The following is a 25,950-nucleotide window of genomic DNA, read 5'->3' as shown; positions in this document are numbered from 1 at the left end:
ATGTGTACGGACCACAGCCCATAGAACAATAAAAGACCATAGAAACCATAGAATTACTCCATGATTCCTCTTTGCCGTATATTAGTAATATTAGTGTTCTGTGTTTGCCGTACAGTCTCTTCAGTGTTCTTTGGTCTCCTCTGTGCAAAACCTGAATTTTCTATGCATACAGAGACAGATGTTCTCTGATCATAGACTTTTCTCTTGTCTCTGTTGTTAATGATAAGAAAAAATCTGACATTTCGAATATCTTAACAGCTGATATTTTACTTCGGATTTCTCTTTTTCATTATATTATATATACCCTCCATACTCTTTATCAACTGGATGGAAAAAATAAAGTTGATGTGCATTACAACACATCTTGTTTATACGTCTTTAGTTTTCAAGGAGTTCTAGAATTGTGAACTGTGAGACAAATTTCAATGTCCAATCACTCGTTTATATCTGAATCTGTATAATGGAAATTGATAAGTAACGAAAACTAGCAGCTAATTAATTTATAGAAAAATAATCTGAAGAAGGAATGGTCAAAGCTAAAACAAAGAATAACATCAATAATGCCAAGACGAAACGATTTTTCTGATGGTTCCAGTAGAGAACAGACAGTTTTTAGACAAGATAGTGCACCTCCAAGTTATGAAGATGCAATTAATCCAAATGGTAATCATGAAATTCCTTGATTAATCATATAACCAATAGTTGTTTTTTTAGCACCTCCACCTACATATGACTCGTTATTTGGAAGGGTACGAGAAGCTCAAAAATCCAGCAAAGGAGTTATAGATTTTCTTAAGAACATATTCATCATAATTTTGGGGACACGTAAGAATTTATATCAGAGTTTGGCACATTCGCTATTTTTTCCAATTTCAGTTGGCTGTACAATTATTCTTGGAGTAACAATAGTGATTCCAATATGTATGATAACAATTGGAATAATCTACATGCATGACTGCCCTCAAGGAGAGTACATTCCAGTATATTTAGTTGTTGGAGGTAATCTTTTCAAGACCTTTTTTGCCCCATTGAAAATTATTTTAGTTAAACCCATCCTCTCAAGATGCAACCAACCTATGCTTTCTCAGTATTTTAAATTGATTGCAGCTTTTTTCTTCTGCTACAATAAGATTTGATGGAAAATAGTGATTAACAAATTACTATTGTGTTTCTACGAAGTATCTGGAAACTTTCATTTCTATCAAATAACAATTATGGTAGAATAAGATCATTTTCAAACCTTGAAAATTGCTTTTGTTTCCCTTATTCTTTTTCTAATTGAGTTAATTATTCTTTCAAAACAAATATGCATAGAAGTTATATCCAACGTTTAGCATTTGAAGCTGTTTTGAACACTTAACGACTAGCCAGACAGTTGAGTAAATCTCCTTTCATTAAATACTTGATGAAGAATATTAACAGTAGTTAAAACTCAAACTTTTCTCTTAAATTTTTCATTTTTGCATAGATGAAACATTAGATTGAGAATGAAATGTGAAAATACAAATTTCTGTGATAATATTTAATTTCAAATGTTCAAATCGTGGCCTTGAATAACTTTTGACTGAGTTCATTCATCGAAAAATGACATCAGACCTTTTTTGTAGAGCATTAAATTCTCTACAAAATATAGAAAGGATATTGCAATGCAATTTATTGTTCATTAGTTATAAAAATCAGAAGAAAAAAAACTTTTTTTCCCGTGTTATTCTTATGGGAAATCGAAAAGTGCGATGCGGACAACCTAAAACATTAATATTAAGGATAAATTCAGATGCATACCACCCGCCGATATGAGTATCAACAAGTGTTACGATCTGAATTGAACTAGCCAATTTGTCATCGTCAAGGCCCCAAATGGAGTACGCCCCATTGAAGAAAAGCAGATGCTGACCATGGTTTCGGTCTCATTTGACTTCATCAGAGCAACATAGCATTTTTCTCCGATGGAGAACGTTTGGAATTGATGGAACCGTATTCAATATTGGCACGCGCTACTGGGTACTATACATTTACCCAGAGCGCCACCCAATGTGAATTAATATTAAGGGCTAATATTTTCAGACCTATTTTGGCATTTAAAATAAACTTTTGAGAATTGAAAATGGTAAACATTTGTTTGAAAAAAAAGGTCCCTGGCAGAAATCTTCAACAAAGTGTGACCTCCTATTTTCACCATTTTTTCATAGAAATTCCAGTGTTTATATGAATAAACACTTATCTTTTTACCCAAGGTATGGCATACTGCTGCATTTAGCATTAATTTAACTCTCTAACGATGCAAAGATATACTGGGTGTACCATTTGAAATAATAAAGTAGTGACATTTAACAGATAATAAATCAATTCCATATTATAGCCTGCCTTTTCTGAGGACTTTTATAGTTAAATTCTCATTCACTGCTAGGTTTTTCTTCGATTAATCCATCTTGTTTCTTAACGGATTGCCATCTATTCATAATTTCAGGTTTATTTGGAATTCTGAAACAACTTCTCCACTTATCTGCCAGAGTTAGGCAAACAGAAGAAGAAAGGAGGGAAGAAAATTTGAGACAGTCTCCAACACAAACTTTATTGAATTGCTTCATGTTGGGATGGTTTATAATAGGTAATTTTTTAATTTATCACAATTTAAAAAATCTATTCAATTATTTTCTTTTGTGTGATTTTTTTCTAGGCTCTGTGTGGGTGTACAAAGAATACGAACCAAATTATGACCAACGCCTTGGGCTGTATTGTAATAAAACTCTTTATCTGTTTGCCTTTTGGCTGATTACATCGGTGTATATCATCTTGGGAATCATTACTGTATGTTTATGTTCGATAAGTATTGCTACAGTAATCTTCCATGGAGATGCTACTGAAGGAGTTCGAACAAGTTCTATCTAGAATCAGTGCAATGAAAAACTGATAATCTGGTTAATAAGTAAGTTATCCCTTCATGATGAGGGTTACATCAAAGACAGATATTTCAGAAAAGATATTTAATATACTGATTCTTTCTGAAGAGGTTTAAATTTGATTCTGAGTAAGTTGTCATAAATCAGTGACCAAGTTTGTGGCAGGTTGGTAGTTCAAATGACAATGACAGGCAGAAGAAAGTATATTAACCATGCTGTAAAAATATGCTTTCCTCAAAAACAAAGGGAGCAATAGAAATTTTCAGGTGACTTTCAACAGTTTGCAATTTGAAGAAAAGATATAGAGCCATTTGAAAAATTTGGGTTTTTTAAATTTTATTCAAGTTCTCCAAGTGTCTGACGCGGAGCCAAAAACATTTGGAAAATGTTTTTGCACGTCAGCACGTCATTTTCTCAAGATTACTTGATAAAAATAAGAAATAAATTCGAAGGTTGGATCCTTGGAATTAACATTTCCTTTTTTTTAAAGATAGATTTTTCTTCAATGCCTCTTGAAAATCATCTTAAAACTTCTGTTCTGAAACGCTTCTGCTGAAAGACACCTCTCTCTTTCGCAGTAGCAGTTGATCGTTTGGTATTCTTTAATTGAATAAAAAACATACGCAGTTTTATCTCGTTATGATTTTTCATTCATGCTGAATTTCTCCTGATAAAAAAATGTTAGTGCTGGATAGCATTTTTATAGTCTTCACCCAAGTCATTACAATCGGAAATGTTTAAAAATCCCAAATTATGGAGAGATAACTTACCCTCGTTTTGTATTTGTTATCCATTGGTAATCTGTGATATTCAAACTTTTTATTGTGATCTATTTATTGTATTTATTTTTTTCTATTCGATGTACAGAATATCGGTGTAGGATTTTCTATTTTAACTTCTTAAGTGTCAAAAATTTTTTATACTCTCCGAAATATATTCTTTAGAATACTTCCTGTATTCGCACACTATCGTGATGTATATATAAAATATTCTTCCTTTCCTACCAGTACTCAATAACGTCAAAAGACTTCTGGAGTTTTTCAGCAACTGCTCCTCTTGAATCTCAAAATTATTTTGCATGGAAGTTTGGAATTAATTGGTTTTATATAAAAAAATTTAGGAATGAATAATGAATATTATGAACGATTACATTTAATTTTACTGATTTAGATTTCAAATGATGAAATTCTAAACCATTTAAATTTTCAAATGAAGTCATTTGGTTTGCCATGTTTGTTTACATTATTATATATATATATCGTATTGCTTGAACAATATCATATATTATAATTCTGATATTACAAGGTCCATTAATCATCTAGTGCAAAAATAAGTGTGGTGTATAATATAATTAATATTCAATGACTTGTTAGAAATTGCATTTAGCAACAATACTGAATGATTTATTATTTTTATATCGACATTTCGAACAATGAATCTATGTATTATATAAGAAATCAAATTAGGTATAATAAGAACTTTATTCTCTACAGATGAAAAAATTAGTGTACATATTCATGATTATTTATAAAGATATACAGTCAGTTCTTTTTTCATGTACATGTTTATTTATAATAATCATAAGACTAATTGTATTACAGGTTAAATATTTTTTATTAGGGTTTTGAGGTCCGAATTTTTAAAGGTTTTTTAAGGGATAGATTCATATTTATGAAATACATTTCTTCCGTCATGATTATTGAGATGAATTTCTTCATTGAAATGCCGGCCTAGTTTACAAAATACATACTTGTTATGGAAAACTTTTATAATCTGAACTGTCCAATAATAAGATATTTTAATTGATATGAAATGTGCTACATATCATTCAGTTCAAAAACAATTTTACATTTATGTACACTTAGTATCTTTGTGATTTTTATTGTATTTGTCTTGATATAGGGATTTGTACTCCGACATTCTTGCATTAATTTTAATTTGGCAGCATCCGTTTCAATATTATATACAAATTGAATTATAACTGCGACTTATAATCTTATGTCTGATCATTATCTGATTGAACAAGAATCTCATAAATACTAAATAAGTATGTCAGTGCCATGAAAAGCTGATTCATAACGAATATATTGTAATTTTTATTCAACTTAATATGGTGGATAACAACTTATCAAATATTTCATCCACTAAATTTAATTTTTGGGGAAAATGGTTTACTAGTCATTTTATGGTAGACAGTGCCACCGAACATGCAATTTTTGACTTTTACGTCTTTTATGTAAATAATTGCCATGATCATTTTATATACTTTATACTGATAATTAGGATAACGAATACTCAGATATGATAGATTTAAATATAGTTTTAATGCAAGTGATCCTTTTCATATTATTTCAATGGGGTTTAACCCAAGATTTTATCTCGGGCGCCAGGTATTCCCAGGGAAAAGTAGCAAAACCAACCAAGTTAATCCTATTAGTCCCAAAGTTGGGGTTATCTGAGTTGTTGGCGATATCAAGTAGAGCAGCATGATTCTTCTTCTTCTACGGGCTGTGCCCCACCTGGCTGAACTGAGGCCTAGTGTACGCTTGTAGTTGGAGAGACTCGAACTCTGTGACATGCTGACAAAAACGCCACAAGTCGACAGAGAGGAGTCCCTCTAACCATCGGAGTTAAGGGTGTTGTGTTTCCAAGGTGTATTTAAGTCTTCAAGGTTGCTACAAAAGAACAGAATATGTTCATCCGTGCTCCTGCACCAGCGGCACAGGGAGCAGCTAGTCGCTAGTCAGTCCCATTCTATTTACGTGTTTATTACACAAATGGCCAGTCATTGCTCCAGTCACTAGACTCCAGTTGTTTCCTCTCAAGAGCTAAGAGTTTTTTGACCTCAGGCACAGAGGATGGTCTCTCAATGAGAAGCCTCGACTGTCTGCGACCACTTCTCATGCTCCATTCAGAGGAAAATTTCCTGTCTAGCCATCTATTAAGAAAGTTTTTGACAGATAGGCAGCGCCGGTCCCGGACCAACAAAAGCTGAGCGGGCTTCCCGCTTTGCAAATATGTCTGCCTTCTCGTTTCCCGGAAGTCCTGCGTGCGCCGGGCACCAGATAACTTTAGCAGAATGCTTAGTTTGCAGGAACCGCTCTGCTCGTTACGAGCAGAAGGTCCTTGGTTTGGAACAAACTAGAAGCGAGAGACGAGCCCTGAGGCACACCAGAATTTTGTTTGATGTATGCCGATCAACATTCCTATGACCTGGACTCGTGGACATCAAAAGAGAAGAATATGACTGCTGTCCTTTTGAATCCAGAGGTCTTTGCCTTTACATTTATTGAACGCCTTTAGGATCCTCCGCATCATTTTCACTTTGAACTTCGTCAAGTTTATGTGGTATTATAAAAAGCAAGCTCCAAAATGGCCCTGATCGAGTGACTCAGACTCAGCTTCAAACATCTAATATAGGGTCTTGTGGGGAAGAGTTCAAACTCAGAGCACAGAACACACCTTGACTTACTTTATGACTCAGAGATCAAATGGAGGACTTCCCTACATGTTTGCCAACCTAGAAAAAGGTCTAAAAGTTCTACCATCAGGGAATGATTGCTTTCTAACGAAACCTACTTCATTCTTTTCGCAATGATCAAATATATTTATGAAATTCTATCGAGCTTTCTAGAGTTTACTGTTAAAAAGAAAAAAAGATTTTCATAACCTCGATTGCTGATTGGTTGAAATTTATGTTGGTACTACTACTTCTTGTGACAATTGACATGTTTCGTTGGCAAATGTCAAGAAGAAAAAAGTAATCTCTTAGGTTATGGCCAAAGTTTTGGTTACGTGCACAATCTTTGCTTGAACGCATTCTTGTTTTCTTGTATTTTGTAAGCTATACAGCAGACAATATTAATATTATATATATCAGTAAAAATGACATTTGCCAATGAAATATGTCGATTGTCACAAGAAGTAGTAATACCAACATAAATTTCAACCAATCAGCAATCGAGGTTATGAAAATCTTTTTTTCTTTTTAACAGTAAACTCTAGAAAGCTCGATAGAATTTCATAAATATATTTGATTATTGCGGAAAGAATGAAGTAGGTTTCGTTAGAAAGCAATCATTCCCTGATGGTAGACCTTTTAGACCTTTTTCTAGGTTGGCAAACATGTAGGGAAGTCCTCCAATGGGAAGTACATTCGCACGTCACGTCAGAACAACTTAAAGGCTCCCGCGCAAAATCGTTTGTTGGATTTTTGAATCTTGCGCATTATGACGTGGGCGAATGTCACGTCACAGTAATCTTAGGCACCCTTACTTTAATTTACTTACTAATTCTTCGGAATTCACTCGGCTTTATTCAGAACACTGAATAACTGGGACACGCCATACGCCGACACTGAATAACTGGGGTACGCCGTGGGTATCTTTTATATCGATACGCCCAAAGATTATATAATCTTTGGATACGCCCTGTTCGATAATATTCCAGTTAAGTAGTGCTGAGAGCTATCGCAATATTCGCGATGTTTTCGAGCGGCGGCAGGGGCGTATTCAGGGAATTCGGACGTTAAATTCCTTGAACTTTGGAACTTTCGGCCACCGCTATCCTGGAGAGTTTTGACCTGCAGACCTAGTGCCGTATATTAATAACTTCCTCTTCCATTTATCCACAGTAGGTGTAAGCTGCCTGCACCGTTTTAGTAAATAAACAGATTACACCAGAAACGCTACTGAGATTACCGCTTCACTCTTATTTGTTGGTAATTTCAGAAATTGAACCTATATATAAGTAAGCACGAATATACAGGGTGTTCCACAGTGGAACGCCTATAATGGGTACTGAGAAAACGAAACATATGTTTGTACTGAAAATTGGCTACATGTATCTGTTCTATCAATCTGAAATATTTTCACTTGCGGCGTTGTCGCTCCTACCAAAACTGACCTCAGCTTTGTTTTTTCAGATGAAACACCTGTATATTTTGAAACTTCTGAATGTAACTTCGAATTCTATCTATTTACATAAAATTCCAGTTCTAAATTTCGAATTTTAGAAAACCTGCACAAACCCACCATTAGGCTTTTCATGAAAAAAATATAATTCTTAGAAAATTTTCATATAATCAATAATCTTTGCATTTTTATGTAATTCAATACATTGATACCAATTGAAATAAGAAAGCACCCCCATACTGAATATTCAGCTCCATTACTTCAGGTAGGTATATTAAAAAAAGATTGTGGATGTCAGATTTAATACTTAGAAAATCAAACTGGAAACATGTTCAGAACAAAATGATTCATTTTTCCTCTTCATCTGAAGTGTCATCTTCACTACTCTCTTCATAAGATTCGGTAGAGTCTTCTAATTCATTGTCCTCAACTTCATAATATCCAGAATAAGAACCTTGATAATCATAGTCGTCATCTTCATCCATACCTGTTTGGGCTTGTCTACCAAATTTATGGCTACGAGCTGAATAAAAACGGTATATTGAAATGTGGAATCAATTAAACAAACATGTAAAATATTTCAGAATAGTAAATATTGGATTCAACTTACTTGACATACTAAGATCCTTGGTTTGGGAAGTTTCATAGCCACATTTTGGACATGGAATAGCCTTGTTTTTCTCATACTTGAACCCTTTTCTTCTAACGTGATCATCACAGTAACATGTTTTGCATCTCAAGCATGAATACTGTCCTAATTTGTTACAGGATTGACCTGTAAGAATAACATGATAATGTCAAATATTTTCAAATTTGTAGTTGAACACAACTTCTCACAAATATTAGGGAGCTGAAAAATGAATGATTTTTAATATGCTATAAAATTTTTTTTTGCACTTTTCTTCATAACTCCACATTGATCACTAGGTGAATTTAGACAAAATTATAAATAGAAAGATATTATTGATAATTAAAGGCAAAATGAAAAGTGCTTGTATGTAGGTCTTTAAAGGAAGTCATTAAAGTTGAGTAAAGAAGTTTTTAGGGGTTGAGTCAAAAGAATGTTTTCCAAGTCAGGGGGCCAGGGAAGAAACAATGAATTTTAGATATGATCTGATAACTTGAATATCGATTGAAATTCAATCTGGGGGGACTCTGCATCTTTTGAGAGTCTTTAAGGTTTTCACTGCCAGTGTCTTAAACAAAATCAATTAAAATATTGAAATAATTGATTTGCCCATCACCTGAAAATTTGATTTTTTGCTTCCTTAATTTTGTGAGAAGCATATTCATCATATTCAATTTAGTTTTAGGGAAATTGCAGAACTAATAGTCCAAGTAATTTGTAAATAATCGTGCATACATTTGTAATTTTCTGATTCCAATACTTGACAAGATGCCTGGTGCTCAAACTGATCATCTTCACATAGAAATCCATCGCAAAAGGAACATTTGAAGAGTCTGCCTCCATGATCCCATACTCCTCTTTCACATTCGATACATACTGCATCTTGAAGAGGACAGCTGCATGCATGTGTTTGAAGACATTTTCTACCATGACAGACCCAAGCTTCGCAAAAATCACATATAGCACCCTTCAAAATTATGGTGTAAAATATATTCTCCAATAGTTTTTTAGAATGCATTACTTACAACCATAGCAAGCCCTGTAGTGAATACACCTGCATGTCGTATGACACAATCTCCTGTTTTGAGCATACATTTCATTTTTCCACAATGAGCGCAAACAGGGAGTCTTTGAACAGTGGAACAAAAATAACAAAAAGCTCTATTTTTTTGCTTCCTGTAATTAATATGTGATAAAAGTAAAATTTTTTCCGAAATATTAGAAAACTAACCTGTGGCAATGCTCACATTCCATGGGAGCATTGGAAGGGTGTGCGGCTAAAGCGACATTTTCCCGAGCTGTTCGAATTTCTTTTTGCCTCAACTTCTGTTTTTCTGCTTTTTTTCGCTGGCCAGTTTTTTTTTTAGGCATTTTAAATAACCGAAATTAAATTAACGCAACGAAACTAGAGAAACTGCAACGTCAAATTGGTCAACTTTTTGTCTATTATGGTTAATCCACAGATCATCAAATATAAACCAGGTTAAACCATAGAGAACCCTAGTATATGGGTTAGAGCAAAGAGGATTTTAGGAGATTTTAGAAGAAGCAGTACGCCACTGAGATATTCCCGTTGATAAAGGAATGCAGAGACAGAGACAGAGACTTTTTCTATGGAGGCATGGAGGGATAGGCCGTAGATAGGCCTATCTACGGGATAGGCATATTCCCAAAGATATATTCCAAATTGAAATAATTTTTTAATTCTTCGTGACGAAAAATTCCTTTTTTTTTACATGTGGCCTGTTTTTATGCAGAAAAATAAAGCATAAACAAAACTATAACAAATGTTCAGAATAGAGTGATACAAGATTCAAAAAGATGATTTATTTTTTGCTTGAATATATACGGCGGAAAAACAGCATAAGACATTTTTTTTGTTACAAGTTAAACGAGGAATTCGAAAAATGATCTTAAACTTGAAATATCTCAAAGGCGTACCATTTTCTCCTTGAAAAAAATTGAAATCATTACCAGAATGCGGTAGGCGAGGGCCTTTAATTGCATGTAAAAAAATTAGCTCTTGAAACCCATAAAATTTTATTTGAATATCCGGCACGGTTTCAGTATATATCTTTTATATAATAGATAATATGGGTTTCAGACTCTAATCAGTCAATCATAGCACAAACTGTCAATATTTTTTCATTAAAATTAACTTTCTGAATTTTGTCGCAATAACATGCTGTATATATAAAGAAGGTGTGTATAAATAGGAGTCGGTGAATAAATATTTCTTTCGGTTTCACAACAGATAGGTATACTTTTCGTATTAATTTTGAAGTATGGAGGACCCCCCAAATTTTAAAGCATCCAAGGAAAGAAATCTTCGTTGTGGCGTAGTCGTGCTTCCAAATACGAAAGACCAGCCTATATAAACTGATATTTTCTTCAGGACTTTTCTAATGAAACACTTTTAAAATACATTTCTGTCTCAGATCAATAAAAAACATTGATCTGAGATTTCTGTCTAATGTTTTTGGGGCGCAATCATTGCATGCTACTGCTGGCCTCTCGGATTTGAATGTAGTGTATATAGGAAAGAACAGGAAGGGAGAAGTAATGTTAGTTGTCTATGAATTTTATAACCTATTTCTTTTCCAACACTTTTATCAACACTCGTTTTCAGCTTCGATGTGTGTAATTAAAACGTCAAAAATTAACGTCAATGGACTCTTCAGGTGGAAGTGGTAATTCGCCGTTCCCAAAATGGCAAATCGCAATGAGTGTTGGAGCTGCTGGTGCTATCGGATTAGTTGGATATTGGTATTTAAAATCTAATAGGAGTCCACTATTTCATAGGTTTCGGGGTACCAGTGAAGAGTCAGTTGACGAACCTTCCGTATCAAAAAGCAAAGCAGTGGAAACACCCTTTGAAAAAGCTCAAAATTATAAAGCGGAAGGAAACTCGGCCTTTAAGAACGGAAAATACGATGAAGCTATTCGATATTACACTCAAGCAATTGAAATATGTCCAGCAGATAAGATAAACGATATTGCTACATTTTATCAAAACAGAGCTGCTGCATACGAGCAGCTGAAGAAGTGGAGTGCGGTAATTGATGATTGCAGCAAAGCGATTGAATTGAATCCCAAATATGAAAAAGCTCTATTTCGGAGAGCTAAAATAAGGGAAACTATTAAAGATTATGAAAACTGTTTGGATGACATAACATGTGTTTGCTTATTGCAAGGCTTTCAAAATCAAAATGCACTCCTTATGGCAGATCGTGTACTCAAACAGTTAGGCAAAATCCATGCACAAGAGGCAATGAAATCTAGGAAACCAATCATACCTTCAAAAATATATATTCAGAACTATTTTGCATCATTTTCTGATGATCCAGTTGCAAAGATTTTACTCGAGGTAGGTGAACCGTTAGGACAAGGAGAGTTGAAGGGATTTTTGAAGGCCAAACTAGCTTTTGCAACAGGAAAGTATGAAGAAATAATACCTGCATGCACTGAAGAAATCAATTCTAGTGAATCTGATATCAATTATATAGTCGAATCACTCTATCTGAGGGCCACATTTTATTTCCTTTGTGGTCAGTTCAAGGAAGCTTTACTTGATTTGAATAACATTATTGAAAATGAAGAATATGATTATAAAATAAGAGTAAATGCTCTTATTAAACGTGCATCCATTTATATGCAGACAGAAGAATTACAAGCTTGTCAAAAAGATTATGAAACTGCCATTGAAATTGGACCTAATATTGCAGGTTATTACATACATTATTTAATATTATAATTTCAACATTTGGGAGAAGCTTTCCCCTAATTGGGAATTCTAAAACACTTAACTTTTTCAGATGTATATCACCATCGAGGTCAGTTCAAACTTCTTACAGAGAAAATTGATGAAGCAAGAGAAGACTTTCAAAAGGCAGTCACCTTAAACCCTAATTTTCCCATAGCATATATACAAAAACTTTATGGTGACTACAGATATGCTTTACAAATCCAAGATATGGGTCTCTTGTTTGAAAATATGGAAAACTTCAAAAAAGCCATAAAAAAATTCCCAGATTGTACCGAATGTTACTTACTTTTTGGACAGGTTTTGGCGGAAAAACAGAGTTTTGAAGAGGCGGATGATTTGTACAAACAGGCTCAGAATGTGAACCCAGCTAATCCAACAATACTTGTACATAGGGGCTTATTACTTCTTCAGTGGAAAAATGATATTGAAGGTTCAGTTAAGCTGATGAGGGAAGCTATAGAATTAGATAACAAATGTGAATTTGCTTATGAAACGTTAGGCACAATTGAAGTACAAAGGTAGGAAATATTCTTGCTTCTGCACAGATATTTTCAAAGCATAATCCCTCATATATTGTTCTCACAAAAAATACAAGCAGTTCTCGTTGATATATCAGTCTGAATGGAGAAGGTTAATTTTGCCATTGATTACCAATATCCTGGAGATGGGTAGCTCAGTATTTTTTATTGCAGCGATAAGTTAACTGAAAATTGCGCTAAAGCGCAGCGCTCAGAATTAGCCACATACAGGGTGCGACAGAGCTGATTGAAGAGGGCTAAATAAAAAATGGTAGTTGAACATTAAGTTCGAAACTTTTTACCACCCCACTACCGCAAATCTACAATGTAAATATATTCCGACCTTAAAAATTCTTCGTTTCGTTAGTGTCAAATTCTGTCCCGCTCTCAAAGATTAAAGGCGGAAACACATTATTAACACGCGACGCGAGCTGACGCGTAAATTGTACGCGCGTGACGTCGCGTCGGGTGTTCATAGTATGATTCTGGCCTATAGAAAACAATACATTTGATTCGACTCAACACGCATCACGTTTCATCAGGTCCTGACGATGGCAAATTGGCTAGTTCAATTCAGATCGCAACACTTGCTGATATTCATATCAGCGGGTGGTATGCATCTGAATTAATTCTTATTATTGTATTCATTGCCTCGCTGTTTAGGCATGATCCTCTTCATGATTTTACATCTGGCATCTTTTCTGCCGTGATCTGAACGTGTTCCCAAACTTCTCAATTACTTACACGCATGTTGATTGCAATAAGCGAATCGGCGTACTGAATTAGAGAAAATATGGGACATATGCTATTGTCTTTGTCTGGGTTTCTATCTGAAGGGGATTGAATAGGATTTCGTTTCATACTGGGTGGCGCTCTGTATAGTACAGTGACTATACAGGGTGATTTATAACTATTGGGACATAGGCTAAGGGCAGATTGTTTGGACCAAAATTTGGCGATAGGACCAAATATACCTCCATAAAATATTGCTGTGGAAAAAGATAGAGGGCGTTTAAAGTTGAATTTTTTTATAAGGGGACAGAATAATATTTTCTTCGAAGTTCGAAAGTCCTTTATTAAAAGGATTAGAAGAGGCATAGAAGTCGGAGGCCACGTAGAACATTTAATTTAAGTTTATTCTTTTTATGTTACATTGTTTTTAATTATGCTTTATCGTCGAAATAAATAAATAAATCGTTACTTCAAATCCCCTTCCGATGCTCTGAACATGTCAATTGTGTTTTTCTTGAAAACGGATGAAAAAATATTTTTCCACAGCAATATTTTATTGAGGTATATTTGGTCCTATCGCCAAATTTTGGTCCAAACAATCTGCCCTTAGCCTATGTCCCAATAGTTATGAATCACCCTGTATACCCCCCACAGTGGCGACATAGGCTGTCTCATTTTCTATTGGTTGATCCGCCATGTTTTGTCGGACGTCAAAATGACTGGTATTCGCATAGAATTTCTAACTATATTATTATTTCTATGATTATTTGCCTACGTCCTTGACAAAACATGGCGGATTTTTGACAGTTTTATAACCCGTTGTTACCACTGTGGGTGTATATAGTCAGTGTACTGTATAGTACTCAGTAGCGCGCTGTATTGCTGGATAGTACTCAGTAGCGCTTGCCAGTATTGAATAAGGGTCCATCAATTCCAAACGTTCTCCATCGGAGAAGAAGCTATGTTGCTCTGACAAGGTCAAATGAGGCCGAAACCATGGTCAGCATCTGCTTTTCTTCGATGGAGCGTACTCCATTTAGGGCCCTGACGATGGCAAATTGGCTAGTTCAATTCAGATCGTAACACTTGTTGATATTCATATCAGAGGGTGGTATGCATCTGAATTAATTCTTATTATTGCAAAAAAAATATTGTTCCTAACTCATGCGGAAAGTGTCTTGCCCGCACTAGTTGAGTGAATATAACTATTTTCACTCTTTTTCTCAATTCCGCATCTGCCACTTGGTGAAATTTAAAAGAAACATCACTAAAAAATGCAAAAAAAATCGAATTTCAAAACAATTTTTTTACACTGTTCAGCTTTGTAGACAAATTTATTGCTGCAATATTCATAGATCGAATATTCGATTTACTTTACGGGTGTGAACTTCTAATTTATTCAATAAATGCGTTTTTTCAGAGGTAACCTCCTGCTGGCTATTGAGTTATTCAACAAAGCAATCGAATTGGTCAGATCCGAGATGGAAGTGGTTCACCTTTTCTCTCTGAGAGATGCTGCTGCTTCACAACTGAAAGTTATAAATCAGATGGGAATCAAACCACAATTCGGTGGTATATAAAGATATTTTTGGCCATATATTGTTTTGTTCCTTTTGTTGTGATACACAGTAACAGAATAAACCATTCCTACGATCACTCAGAAACTGATTTCAACCAGACTTATCTCTTACTTGAAGTTGTAAGATTGATCATGATCTTCATTCAATTTGTGTATCTGTACAATTATTGCGCAAAGTTCTAATTGACACTGCCGTTTCCAACAGTCAGTGAAGAGCAATGAGAAATCTATCTCTCTCTGCACTCTGTCAATTGGGTTATAACATCGTAAACAAAAACACCCGGGGCGTTCAAGTGATACGACTGCTTCGTCCGACTTCTGATGCGATTGTTCGATTGGTTGCCGAACCATTAGAAAGAGATGGGTTGCCCAACATCTTCCCTTTCAATGCGACACACTTTTCATCGTTTTTCGGTACTTCCAGGTCTTTTAGAGTTCACTGCCCACAGTATTCAGTAAATAGGCAAAGAGTTAATTCCATGGTTCCTAAGCACCAGCTTGATAGAGTCTTTCTCCATATGGAAGCAAAAGTCTTGGGCAATTCAGTAAGGATACTCGGTCCATGTTGCGTATCAGCTCAAACCGTATCCCCATATTCGGCATGATGTTGGTCCATATGACCTCTTATTACGTACATACCCTGTCCATTCTGCCGGCCAGCTCCATACCGTATCATTTTATTCTGCATAATCTGGATGTGCCTGAACGACTGATGATGATGGTTTCCGCATCACCTTTGATCACGTTGAAATGAGAGGGTAGTTTTTCAAACCTACCCCCTCATATTAGAATACTCCTTTTAGTTTTCATTTTCAAGTTATTTTATTTTTGTTAATTTTGGAGAGAAATATTTTCAGTTTCCAATACAGGATTCCGACATCGTTCGGAATTGTAAACATTCCGCACCGTTTTTATTCCGTTTTCATTTCTGAAAAACGATGTCGCACCGTATAAAACATCCTGAGTTGGAAGATAACCGTTTTTTTAATTTCGTTTCCGGGGTTTTTTTTGTTATTTCTGCAGTGAGTGAATTAGAACCCAGAGGTAAGACGACACTCCGTTTTTTTTTTAAGTATTATTGGAACTTCTCCGTCTACACCCCTCCTATACCCGAGTCTGAGTTCCACCCCTACTGTCAATAACGTACCCTGCTGGTGTGGATACCCGGGGGTACAGAAGGCACTTTGGGGTGGCTACCCTTCCTAGAATATTCCCCCTCGTTCCCGTGTTCACCCCTACGGTTAGGGAAGCACTCTGCTGGTGTGGATACCCGGGGAGTGCCGAACGCGTAAGGGTGAGCCGTCGTAATTCTGTGTCGTCGTATTTCATCCCCTAACCTGGCCTGTCCGTTAAGTGTGCGTCTTAGGTTCTGGCTGGCGAACACGTCCGTAAACTCCGTATAACGTTTGAGATCGGATCCTGTTTCATTCCGTTCGTTTTGCCCTGTAAATTCACTGATCTCGAGTCTTTCACTCTACGAATTTGTAGCCGGGACAGACGAACACGCAGTTCTCGAACATTTTGTAGGCCTGATGTCCTCAATAAAATTGTCAAATATTCGGAGATGGGGAATGAGCCATTCTGTTGGTCCCCTGAAAAGATGTCTTGGGTTCGGGGTAAACGTAAACAAAAACTTGTTGATACTGGTCACAGAAAAGTTCTTCGTCGCTGCTTTCCTTCCTCTATATACGGACGCGAGATCCGTCAAGAAATAAGAAACCTCAAGGATAGATGGTGGAGACAAAAAGTTAGGGAAATACAAGCTTACGCCGATTACCATGACTACAGGCGTTTTTTCGAAGCTATTAAAACTGTTAATGGTCCAAGCATAAAAGCTAACTCCCCTATAAGAGAGGCGCATGACGTTATCCTAACTGATGATAGCGTGTAACTCTCAGGTCTTGAATCAAAATAACGACTCGGATTTATCCATTTTAGACCGGCTCCCCGTGTATAGTCCGATGACATATCTTGATGACGAAATCTCAATGTCGGAAATCATAAGTGCGATAAAAAATATAAAATTAGTCACCAGGTCTAGACGGAGTTCCAGCGGAGATATTCAAAGCCCTGGATAAAGACATTGTCAGTAGTCTCTTAACACTATTCTGCAAGTTCTCTGAACAAGGAGATGTGCCACAAGACGAGATGCGGTGGACCTAATTTTTACACACAAGGCTTTCGACTCGGTGAATCGGAGAGCGCTATGGAAAATCATGGGACGCCTTGGAGTACCCGAAAAAATCTTAGCAGTGTGTAAAAGCCTCCATACCAACAACACCGCTAGGATACAGCATAATGGCTCTACAACCGACCATTTTTCAACCAACTCTCGAATAAAACAAGGATGCGTGTTAGCTCCTTATTCACTGTTCAATATTTTCGTCATAGCTGTTTTAATAATTACTGATATATGTAAGAGGTGTTGGAATAAGATTCAGATTTGATGGAGGCCTGTTTAACTTGAAGCGCCTCACAACAAAAACCCGTATAAAGTTTATCACGGAACTTCAATATGCAGACGACTGCGCACTTATCGCTTACAGCTCAGAGGATCTACAGATAATGTTGAACACCTGTAAACATATATACGAAGCTTTAGGCCTTAGACTCAATATCGACAAAATCAAAATCCTGGTAAGTCCGCCAGAAAGCCTTCCAACAGATATCAGCCTGGAGAATGAAACTCTAGAACAGGTCGAGCAGTTCAAATACTTGGGAAGCTTCATAAATACTAGGGCTAACCTGGACACGGAAATACACAACCGTATCAATTCAACATCATGGGCATTGTGGAAGCTAAAGGACAGAGTGTTTCAAAATCACGACCTCAATCTGAAGAACAAGACAGTTGTTTACAAAGCGGTGGTCATCCCAACGCTTCTTTACGGAAGCGAAAGCTGGACTCCCTACAGGTAACATGTTAAACATCTTGAACAAACGCAACAACGTCTTGTAAGACAAATAATGCACATCAGATGGTTCCACAAAGTTTCAAATGCAGAAGTCCTGCAGCGCGCGAGTTGTATAGCAATTGAGACTCAAGAAGCGAAGGCCCGACTAGGTTGGAGCGGCCACATTGTGAGGATGCAAGACACACAAGACTCCCCTAAATAGTTCTGTACGGCGAATTCACAGAGGGAGCTCGGAAATCAGTAGGCCAGTATAAGCGGCTCAAGGATATACTACATAAATCCCTAACATCAGATAATGCCAATCCAAACTGGGAACAATAGCTTTAGACAGATCACAATGGAGGTCTTTGGTCCACAGCTATCGGAGCCTCGAGAAGAATACAGTGGCGGTTAGATCTGGTTGGTGACTATCCATGCCCAGAGTGTGGAAGGATCTGTAGGTCAGGGTTGGGTCTCTTCAGTCACAGGAGGGCACACAGTCGTAAGTAGCCCTAAGAAATTATAAGTTTGATCAGAGAATAGAAGCAAACCCACCTTCATAACTACTATTCGGAGACATAGTTCAGGGGTATCTATGAGCTGCTAGATATTACATAAGGGGGTTTTTCGTGATTTTCTGGGTGTTCTCTAACTTGATTTGTATTATCATTTCGGTAGGGGTAAGTAATGCCAATAGTTCTAACAGTGCTGATGAAACTGATGAAACAGCTCAATAAAAATATCAGAGCGGTTGAGGAGTTGTTGATTTGCAAACCTTTGCAAACGAGGTCAACCTCGTAGATATATCTATCACAGCCGTCTATAGAGCCCCTAGAACCCTTGAGAAGGCTGTGGCTGAATCAACAGATATATCGAAATATCGATATTTTTACTCGATATTTATCGATACTATCCTTGTTTATATAAACAAGGATACTATTGAAAAATATCGATACAATATATATCGATATTTTTTTCACCCTTGCCCATCCCTAATGAGTATCAATTAATTCTATGCACAGTATGATCAAAGAGTATCAGAGTTGTTTTTTCTTTCTTTTGGTATGATTATGTTTTTCTGTGCTGTGATTTTGACGTCTTGGAGGTTATGTCCTTATTTGAAAATAGTAAATTATCGAAAAATAGGAAATTTACACGCCGAAAAACCTTTCAGATTCTTTTTTGAAGAAATCTGGATTAAACAGGATTGAGTGTGAAACTTGAAGGAAAAAACGCTCCTGTACATTACAAGGATATTTCGATTTTGGCATGAAATATGTGTTCAGTTAATCTAGGCCCAGGATGGTGAATATATTTTTATGTTAGATTTCATGGATTTCCTTCACCGTAATTTTTATTTTCAGGAATATATCCCAACAAGGTTTCATTACAATTTCCGAAAGCAACGCAATAGCAGATAAAAATATTTTATTGAGAAATGCATTGAATGTAAATATTAGAATCTTCTAATTTTAACACATAACCTAATCTGATATTTTCTAGGCTGATCTGAGAGAAATTGGTTCTCCAGTCCTCACTAAGGAATACAATAAAAACCAAATATCCGAGGTAATTCATAAACAACCCTTGGAAATTTAACAGATACCTAAGTTTCAGTATTTTAGTTGGTTTTACAAATACAGAAAATTCGTAATGTTGCTGCTCCAAAAGCCAATGAAGAATCTAATGCTGCCCCTCGAATGTTGAAATTGACCTTAACTGATGGAGAAACATTTGTTCAAGCTATAGAAACTTCAAATATTCCATTTATTAGCAGAGAGAAGACTCCACCTGGCTCTAAAATTTTGCTACAGAATGTTAGGATTCAAAATGGATTTCTGTTATTAAACCAGAAAAATACGAAATTACTTGGAGGAAATGTACCACACTTATTTGAAAAATGGGAGTTGGCTAAAAGTGTTCAACATCATAGTAGGAATATAGGTAATGCTGATTCATTTTCTGCTATCTCAATTAATTGAGCATGGGTAGGTATTTCAGCAAGTATGCTTATATGTAAATGTTTAATAATTCCTTGTTAACTAGAGTGCCAGCTGGTGTAGATCTTTTTCAGCAACCCTATCCTATATAAAAGGATATTATTAGGTGTTTATCCTTGGCGAAAAGCTTGACATTTCTTTAGTATATTCCTTCATTACAGAAAAGATGCAAATTGGTAGATTTCTTTTATGCAGATCACTTTGCATGTTCTACCTGGTGTCAATTATTGTAACTAGAGTTCTTGTCTGTTTCTTTATATTGGGAAACTAACAGATTCTTGGTGGTTTGAAAAGAGTTTTCATGACCTTACACAGTGCCGTGCTTTTGGCAATTGCAAATCTTCCGGGTCAAAGCCAGTATATTAAATTAACCAATCCTTCTTTTAATCTCATGTTATTATTGTCTAATTATCAATTTTCTCCTCACATAAGTCATTCATACCTATTCATTCCACATATTCACAATAAAATTACCGCATATTTAATCTGGTATTACTTATCTGTATTGATTATAAATATTTTTTTAATTTTGGCAGCATCTGCTGATGGCCCTCCAGCATGGGTTAATTTTGGTTTTAAAGTATCAAATTTTGGGGAAGAAGTTAAAGTAACTGATAGTGGAAAAACTAAAGAACAGGTGAAGGAAAACACCGAGTTCGAAAATTTGAGAAAAGATGCAATTGCAGAAGCTGCAACTGGGGCTGTGAGAAAAATATTCGGAGCTGGTGCCAAGCTTCCAAATACAGCTCCTAGAATTGACACTAACAAAGCTAGATATGAAGGGGGAAAACAACAAATTAGGAATAAAAAAGAAAGCAAGCCCTTGAAAGAAAGTGTGCCCCAGAAACCTACAGATAAAGTTTCTTTGTTTGATTTTCTTGAAAATAAATTGCAAATTGCTGGGGGTTCTGTGGATGTGAAATCCAAACAAGATAATCAGGATAAGAAAAGTGACTATGAAGATCAAAATCATTCATATCATAAAAATGTAATGCCGAAGAAGGAATATGAACAAAAAAATAGTTCTGAATTTCGAGTAAATCATGATTATGAAAATTCAAGTCATTATGTTCAAAAACAATCTTCCTCCTACAGAGAAATGGAGAGTAATAAAAAACAATACAAGAATCGTGATTATTCAAACTCCACCAGAGGATATGGGAATGACCATGGGAAAGCTTCAAAAGAAGGGTCAAAAGTATTTGATATCAACAATTCCTCTTATAGGTATAATGCTAGAGAGACTCCAGTAAAAAAAAGTTCCAGTGCTAAATTTCAGAATGACTCGTATAAGAATTCTCATGATTCCTTTGAGAGTCAAAGCAATACAAGAAATAATTACAATGATTCTGCTCCACAAAAAAATAGCCAAATATGTAAAAGGAATGAGGAGGAAAAAATGCACGATAGTTGGCATTATAGAGCACCTAATCTGGTTAATCATGAGCAGAAAGGTAGTGAGGTAATAGATAATTTGACTGAACAAGTTGTTAAAATGTCTGTTGGTGGCGAATTTGCTAGTAGAAGTTTGAGGCAGCATCTCAATTTACAAGGAAAAAAAACAAATATACCTAAAAGTGCAGTTGATAGTAATAGGATTAATGATAATAAAAGCTTCAATGTTGGGGATGAGTGTTTAGCCAAATATTGGGAGGATGACAAAGTAAGTATATTGCTTATATCTGAGAAGTCCTTAGAAAAATTCCTTCATCAATATCCTGAAGTTTCTTTTTTGATATTTATTGAAGATTTAAGACATGGAGTTCAGAAATTCCCAATTTAAACTCGAAAATTCCAACTTTTATTTATTTATTCATTCATTCAATAGATTACAAGGGTCCAGAAAGGTTGAGCCAATATTCCAGGACTCTCTGTCTTCTCCATCTATTTGATGACGTTTTCGCAGTTAAGAGGGGCCTACACCGTTTTAGTGGTCAGTTCAAAAAGGGAAAATGAATATCTCACGTCAGAAACCACTGATTTATATGAGGTTTCCATTATAATTCAGTTCAATCAGTTCGTCACCTTGGAAAGTGGAAACTATTGTAATATTCGTAACTTCTACTTATCGTTCAAATGTACCGGCAACACTCCACATTCTGGGGTGGTCTTTCCTGCTTTACGCCTTATACGGATGGCGAGTAGTATAAATTCCTCTTAAGAGGACACCTTTTAGTGGTCAGTTCAAAGGGAGAAAATGAATATCTTACGTCAGAAACCACAAATTTATATGAGGTTTTCATTATAATTCAATTCAATCAATTCGTCATCTCGGGAAATCAGAAATTTTTTTCATTCGTCAAATGGGAAATAAAATAAAAAAAATTTTCATTGAAGAACAAATATTCATTCATGTCATTGACTTTCCGAGGTGCAATTATCTCTTCTTTGAACTTCCACATGAAGAAATTTCTCGAAAAGTCTCGCCATTGGCTACAATTCCTATCCTGGTGAAATTTAAAAAAGACGTTCGTTAAGTGCTGCCACCTTTTCGACGGAAGTGGAAACTATTGTAATATTCGTAACGTCTCCTTATCGCTCAAGTGTTCTGGCAACACTCCTTATTCTAGTAGTCTCTCCCCCTTTACGCCTTATACGGATGGCGAGAAAGTACTAAGTATTTTAAATACTTAGACCCGTTTGCACCAAACGCACTTAGTGTTAAGTGTCCCTTAAAATGAACCCTTAACTTGAATGACGTTGCACCAACTGTTAGGTGACATTTAGATGGCTAAAGATAACCTTAAATTTAAGCGCTCCTGTAATGACCACTTAAATATTTGAGGTCGGGATTCTAACCTAGAATAATTTGTTGAACTGTCTGCAGAACTTCCCATTTTTGATAGATTTTGTAAATTGAATGAATTCATTACTGAATACCAAGCCTTTTCTTTTGCCTTTATTGTTATGCTATCAGTCTTTCAATTTTCAATGCTGTGTCACAAATCATACTATAGTTAGCAACAAACTCTTTTCTTCTGTTGAGAATTTGAGTGCCCTTTGTAGATTACTAGCCAAGCACTTGATTGGCAATCATTCATCGTATTCGTACTAACGAGGACAATAAGGACATTTTCTTCACGTTCCTCTTCAACATTAATAAAACAAATTCACCCAAGACCTTAAAAAGAAAGTGTTGTACTTATATAAACTGAGGTACCTTTTATTTGACAATCCATATCATCATCAATAATAATGCTAATTCAACAACTGAAAGTTATCACTCTTTGATACGAATATAATAATTTACTTGAAACTGACTGACACGACAACAAAGTTAGGTTAATGAAATGACAACGATCATCAGCAACAGGCCAACCAATGTAATGGCTTTATTGGACTAGGATGGAGTTGTATCAAAATAAAAAACAGAAATATTACTAGATATAAAAACTCAAGGGCCCCTTACTTAAGATTCCGTTAAGCCACAGTCGTGGGAATAAAATTAAGCTTCCATTAACTTTGAACGACATTTAGTTAAGTACTCGTTTTAAGGGGTATTGGTGCAAACGGGCCTTAAACGACGAACGAGGAAGGTCCTAAAATTTCATGGGAATTTTATGGCCGGTTGCTGTTGAGGCTCGCCAGTGAGTACGCGCCTTATGATGGCTGCAAATCAACATCTGTTATTTTATGAACAAGCCATTGTTCTTTTTATTTTCTAGTAGGCGCTGTTGCCAAATCGTAAACTAGAAACGAAGCGATTTAAATTTTAAAACTTTTCATATTTGAAGAATGATTTTGAATAATTTCCGCGGTGCATTTTAAAAATTCAAGAATGAAACTCATAATTATTCAGTTTAAACTTGCATATGCTGTGATAACCCAAATTGAGGTGAATTCCCCATTATAGATAGTATATTTCATTACCAGTTCAGAAAGTAAGCTTTTCCGTGCGCGCGCTATGAGCACTGTAAGGCGAAGCCGAACAGGGGAACTCGTGTAAGCACAGAAAAGCCTGTCTGGACGTAATGAACTGTATTTTTGGTTTTACCATTTTAAAAACCAGAACATTTGAAAAATGAAGTGTTTACTTAAATGGCAAAAATATAAAAAATAAGAGAAAAATTTAAAAATGTCGCGACACTTATTTAGGAAGATTCCTGTGTATGACTACCATCGCAAAACTCGAACGACTCTATCCTCGGGATATTACTTATTCATCGGCAGAGTACAACTAAAATAATTAAAATTACATACTCACTAAGGCAGCTTTCCTTTTATTTCTTCTCTCATGTTGAACCAAAATTTAAAAAACTTTTAGCTCGGCATCTAGATGAAATTGAAATTACACATCTCAACCGTAGATGTGTTACACTGCACTGTACTGATGAGGGACAATAATCCCGAAATCGATGTACAGTTTGTGTATATATGTTTCAACCTCTCTGGGAATTCCTTCGCTGATTCATGACAAGCACGCATTAATGGAACGACCATTTTTCGAATTGTCGTCTTCATATTAGATAAAATAGATTTTCATTGTCGGAAACCACGAGAAATACTTGATCTTGTAACGACTGAATCGATTAATTCATTCGGTATTTTGACCAGTTCGCTTTTTGAATGGGAATGAAAAAGCAAACTTAGGATGCCCGTAATTGTCTCAATGTCTTGTAACTGGGGTGATATTTTATCAAATGGTTTATTTTGATACGTTCTACTCTATGACAGAAAATGTTTCAAAATAAGTAACTCACCAAAAAAAAGTTTCATAGTGTATGGTAGCAATAATTGAACTTTGACAACGAACAATTTCTCAAGCACTTCAATGAAAAAATAAATTAATTGAAATGTTTCATATGAGAAAAATTAGAATATCAGTGCTTTATTCATAGGAAATATAAAAAATTACTTCAGCACCAAATCAATTGATACATCTTTTACAGTTTTACCCATCAAGAGTTACCGCATTGACAGACACCACATATGTTGTACAGTTCAAAGGTTATGGAAATATTGAAGAAGTTCTCAAAGCTGATTGTATACCCTTAGACCAGGAAAGAGGCGAAAAAAAGAAATACCATAAAGGTGAAACTTTTTTATTGCCTTTTTAAATAATTAACTACTAATAACCTTCTTTTCAGGTCCTGTAGAATTTCGAAGAAATCCTAAAAAAGTCCTATCCAGCTAGTTTATAATTTCTATTTGGTTGAAATTAATCAGACCAATTTCGTACACATAATAAACAATCGATTTACCGAATCTTTTATAATATTGTATTGAAAGATTGTAATTTAACCAATAACTGTACATCTATACTTATACCATGTTTCTTACTTTGATATTTAATATTCTTGTAGTTGAACACATTTCGAGTTGTGACTATTTATTATTGGATTGAATTGAGAAATATATCTATCAATTTGATAACTGATTTTGTTATTATAACCTAGAGCAGCGGTATGCAACATTTTTATTTAAAGAACAACGAAATAATGATACATTAGTCTTACAGGGTTAGTCTTTGACTCGTACAAATGTTTTAACAGTAAATTTTTGAGGTCAAAAGAAACACTTTTCCTATACCATTTTTTTTCGATTCGCCCCTGATAAAGAGATATAGCTATTTTAAGTTTTCATAATGAGCTATGCTACCCCTGGAGAAACAAAATGCATTGCAGAATAACAATCTAAACCTATGACGATACACATCTGTGGATCTTTTAAACAGAGTTGAATTCAGCCAAAGTACCTAATTTTCCGTATATCACAGTTTTTTTTTTATTTTTGAATATTACTTAAATTACTCGAAAACGGCGCGGCTTATTATACGGGAAAATATGAAGAATACGTTTATTGTTGGTTGAGTTATGCGATACTGATGAGCTCTAATAAGAAAAGAATCGGACTATCGCTACTCTCCTTCGATGGCGGCACGTTCTCTATGGTTAACTTTGAATTCATTAGCTCGTTCGGAAGTTCAATTTCTATTGTATTTTTGTTCATAGTCATGTTGGCTTTTATTGTTATTATGAAAAGTACTCGTCTACAAATTCCTGCTATATCGGTTAGGATGG

At 35.4% G+C, this 25,950-nt stretch overlaps 4 protein-coding genes across 5 annotated transcripts; 3 read left to right on the top strand and 1 right to left on the bottom strand.

Moving 5' to 3' along the window:
• Positions 1-273: 273 nt before the first annotated feature.
• On the top strand, positions 274-5,231 carry LOC123309828 (transmembrane protein 272-like). 2 transcript variants are annotated; one of them, XM_044893108.1, is made up of 6 exons: positions 279-410; positions 507-663; positions 715-825; positions 877-999; positions 2,468-2,608; positions 2,678-5,231. In XM_044893108.1, exons 2-6 carry the CDS (start codon positions 561-563, stop codon positions 2,887-2,889), a joined length of 690 nt encoding a protein of 229 aa, XP_044749043.1. In that variant the 5' UTR covers positions 279-410; positions 507-560; the 3' UTR covers positions 2,890-5,231. The 2 variants fall into 2 exon arrangements, with proteins under 2 accessions (XP_044749041.1, XP_044749043.1); XM_044893106.1 differs by having other exon boundaries at positions 274-663.
• Positions 5,232-8,098: 2,867 nt separating this feature from the next.
• LOC123309855 (zinc finger protein 330 homolog) lies at positions 8,099-9,856 on the bottom strand. The gene is made up of 5 exons (XM_044893143.1): positions 9,673-9,856; positions 9,467-9,617; positions 9,177-9,408; positions 8,424-8,588; positions 8,099-8,336 (listed from the first exon to the last, which is right to left on the bottom strand). Exons 1-5 carry the CDS (start codon positions 9,810-9,812, stop codon positions 8,161-8,163), a joined length of 864 nt encoding a protein of 287 aa, XP_044749078.1. The 5' UTR covers positions 9,813-9,856; the 3' UTR covers positions 8,099-8,160.
• A 1,180-nt stretch (positions 9,857-11,036) lies between these two features.
• Positions 11,037-15,113, top strand: LOC123309882 (mitochondrial import receptor subunit TOM70). Its single transcript, XM_044893180.1, has 3 exons — positions 11,037-12,166; positions 12,257-12,725; positions 14,878-15,113. The coding sequence occupies exons 1-3, from the start codon at positions 11,110-11,112 to the stop codon at positions 15,035-15,037; spliced, it is 1,686 nt and encodes a 561-aa protein (XP_044749115.1). The 5' UTR covers positions 11,037-11,109; the 3' UTR covers positions 15,038-15,113.
• A 3,895-nt stretch (positions 15,114-19,008) lies between these two features.
• Positions 19,009-25,300, top strand: LOC123310025 (tudor domain-containing protein 3). The gene is made up of 7 exons (XM_044893382.1): positions 19,009-19,235; positions 19,295-19,379; positions 19,434-19,499; positions 19,556-19,874; positions 20,467-21,593; positions 24,820-24,961; positions 25,018-25,300. Exons 1-7 carry the CDS (start codon positions 19,207-19,209, stop codon positions 25,062-25,064), a joined length of 1,815 nt encoding a protein of 604 aa, XP_044749317.1. The 5' UTR covers positions 19,009-19,206; the 3' UTR covers positions 25,065-25,300.
• Positions 25,301-25,950: the final 650 nt, after the last annotated feature.

This window comes from Coccinella septempunctata, chromosome 3, assembly GCF_907165205.1.
Source record: "Coccinella septempunctata chromosome 3, icCocSept1.1, whole genome shotgun sequence".
Lineage (NCBI taxonomy): Eukaryota > Metazoa > Arthropoda > Insecta > Coleoptera > Coccinellidae > Coccinella > Coccinella septempunctata.
This window is presented reverse-complemented; position numbering and strand designations above follow the sequence as displayed.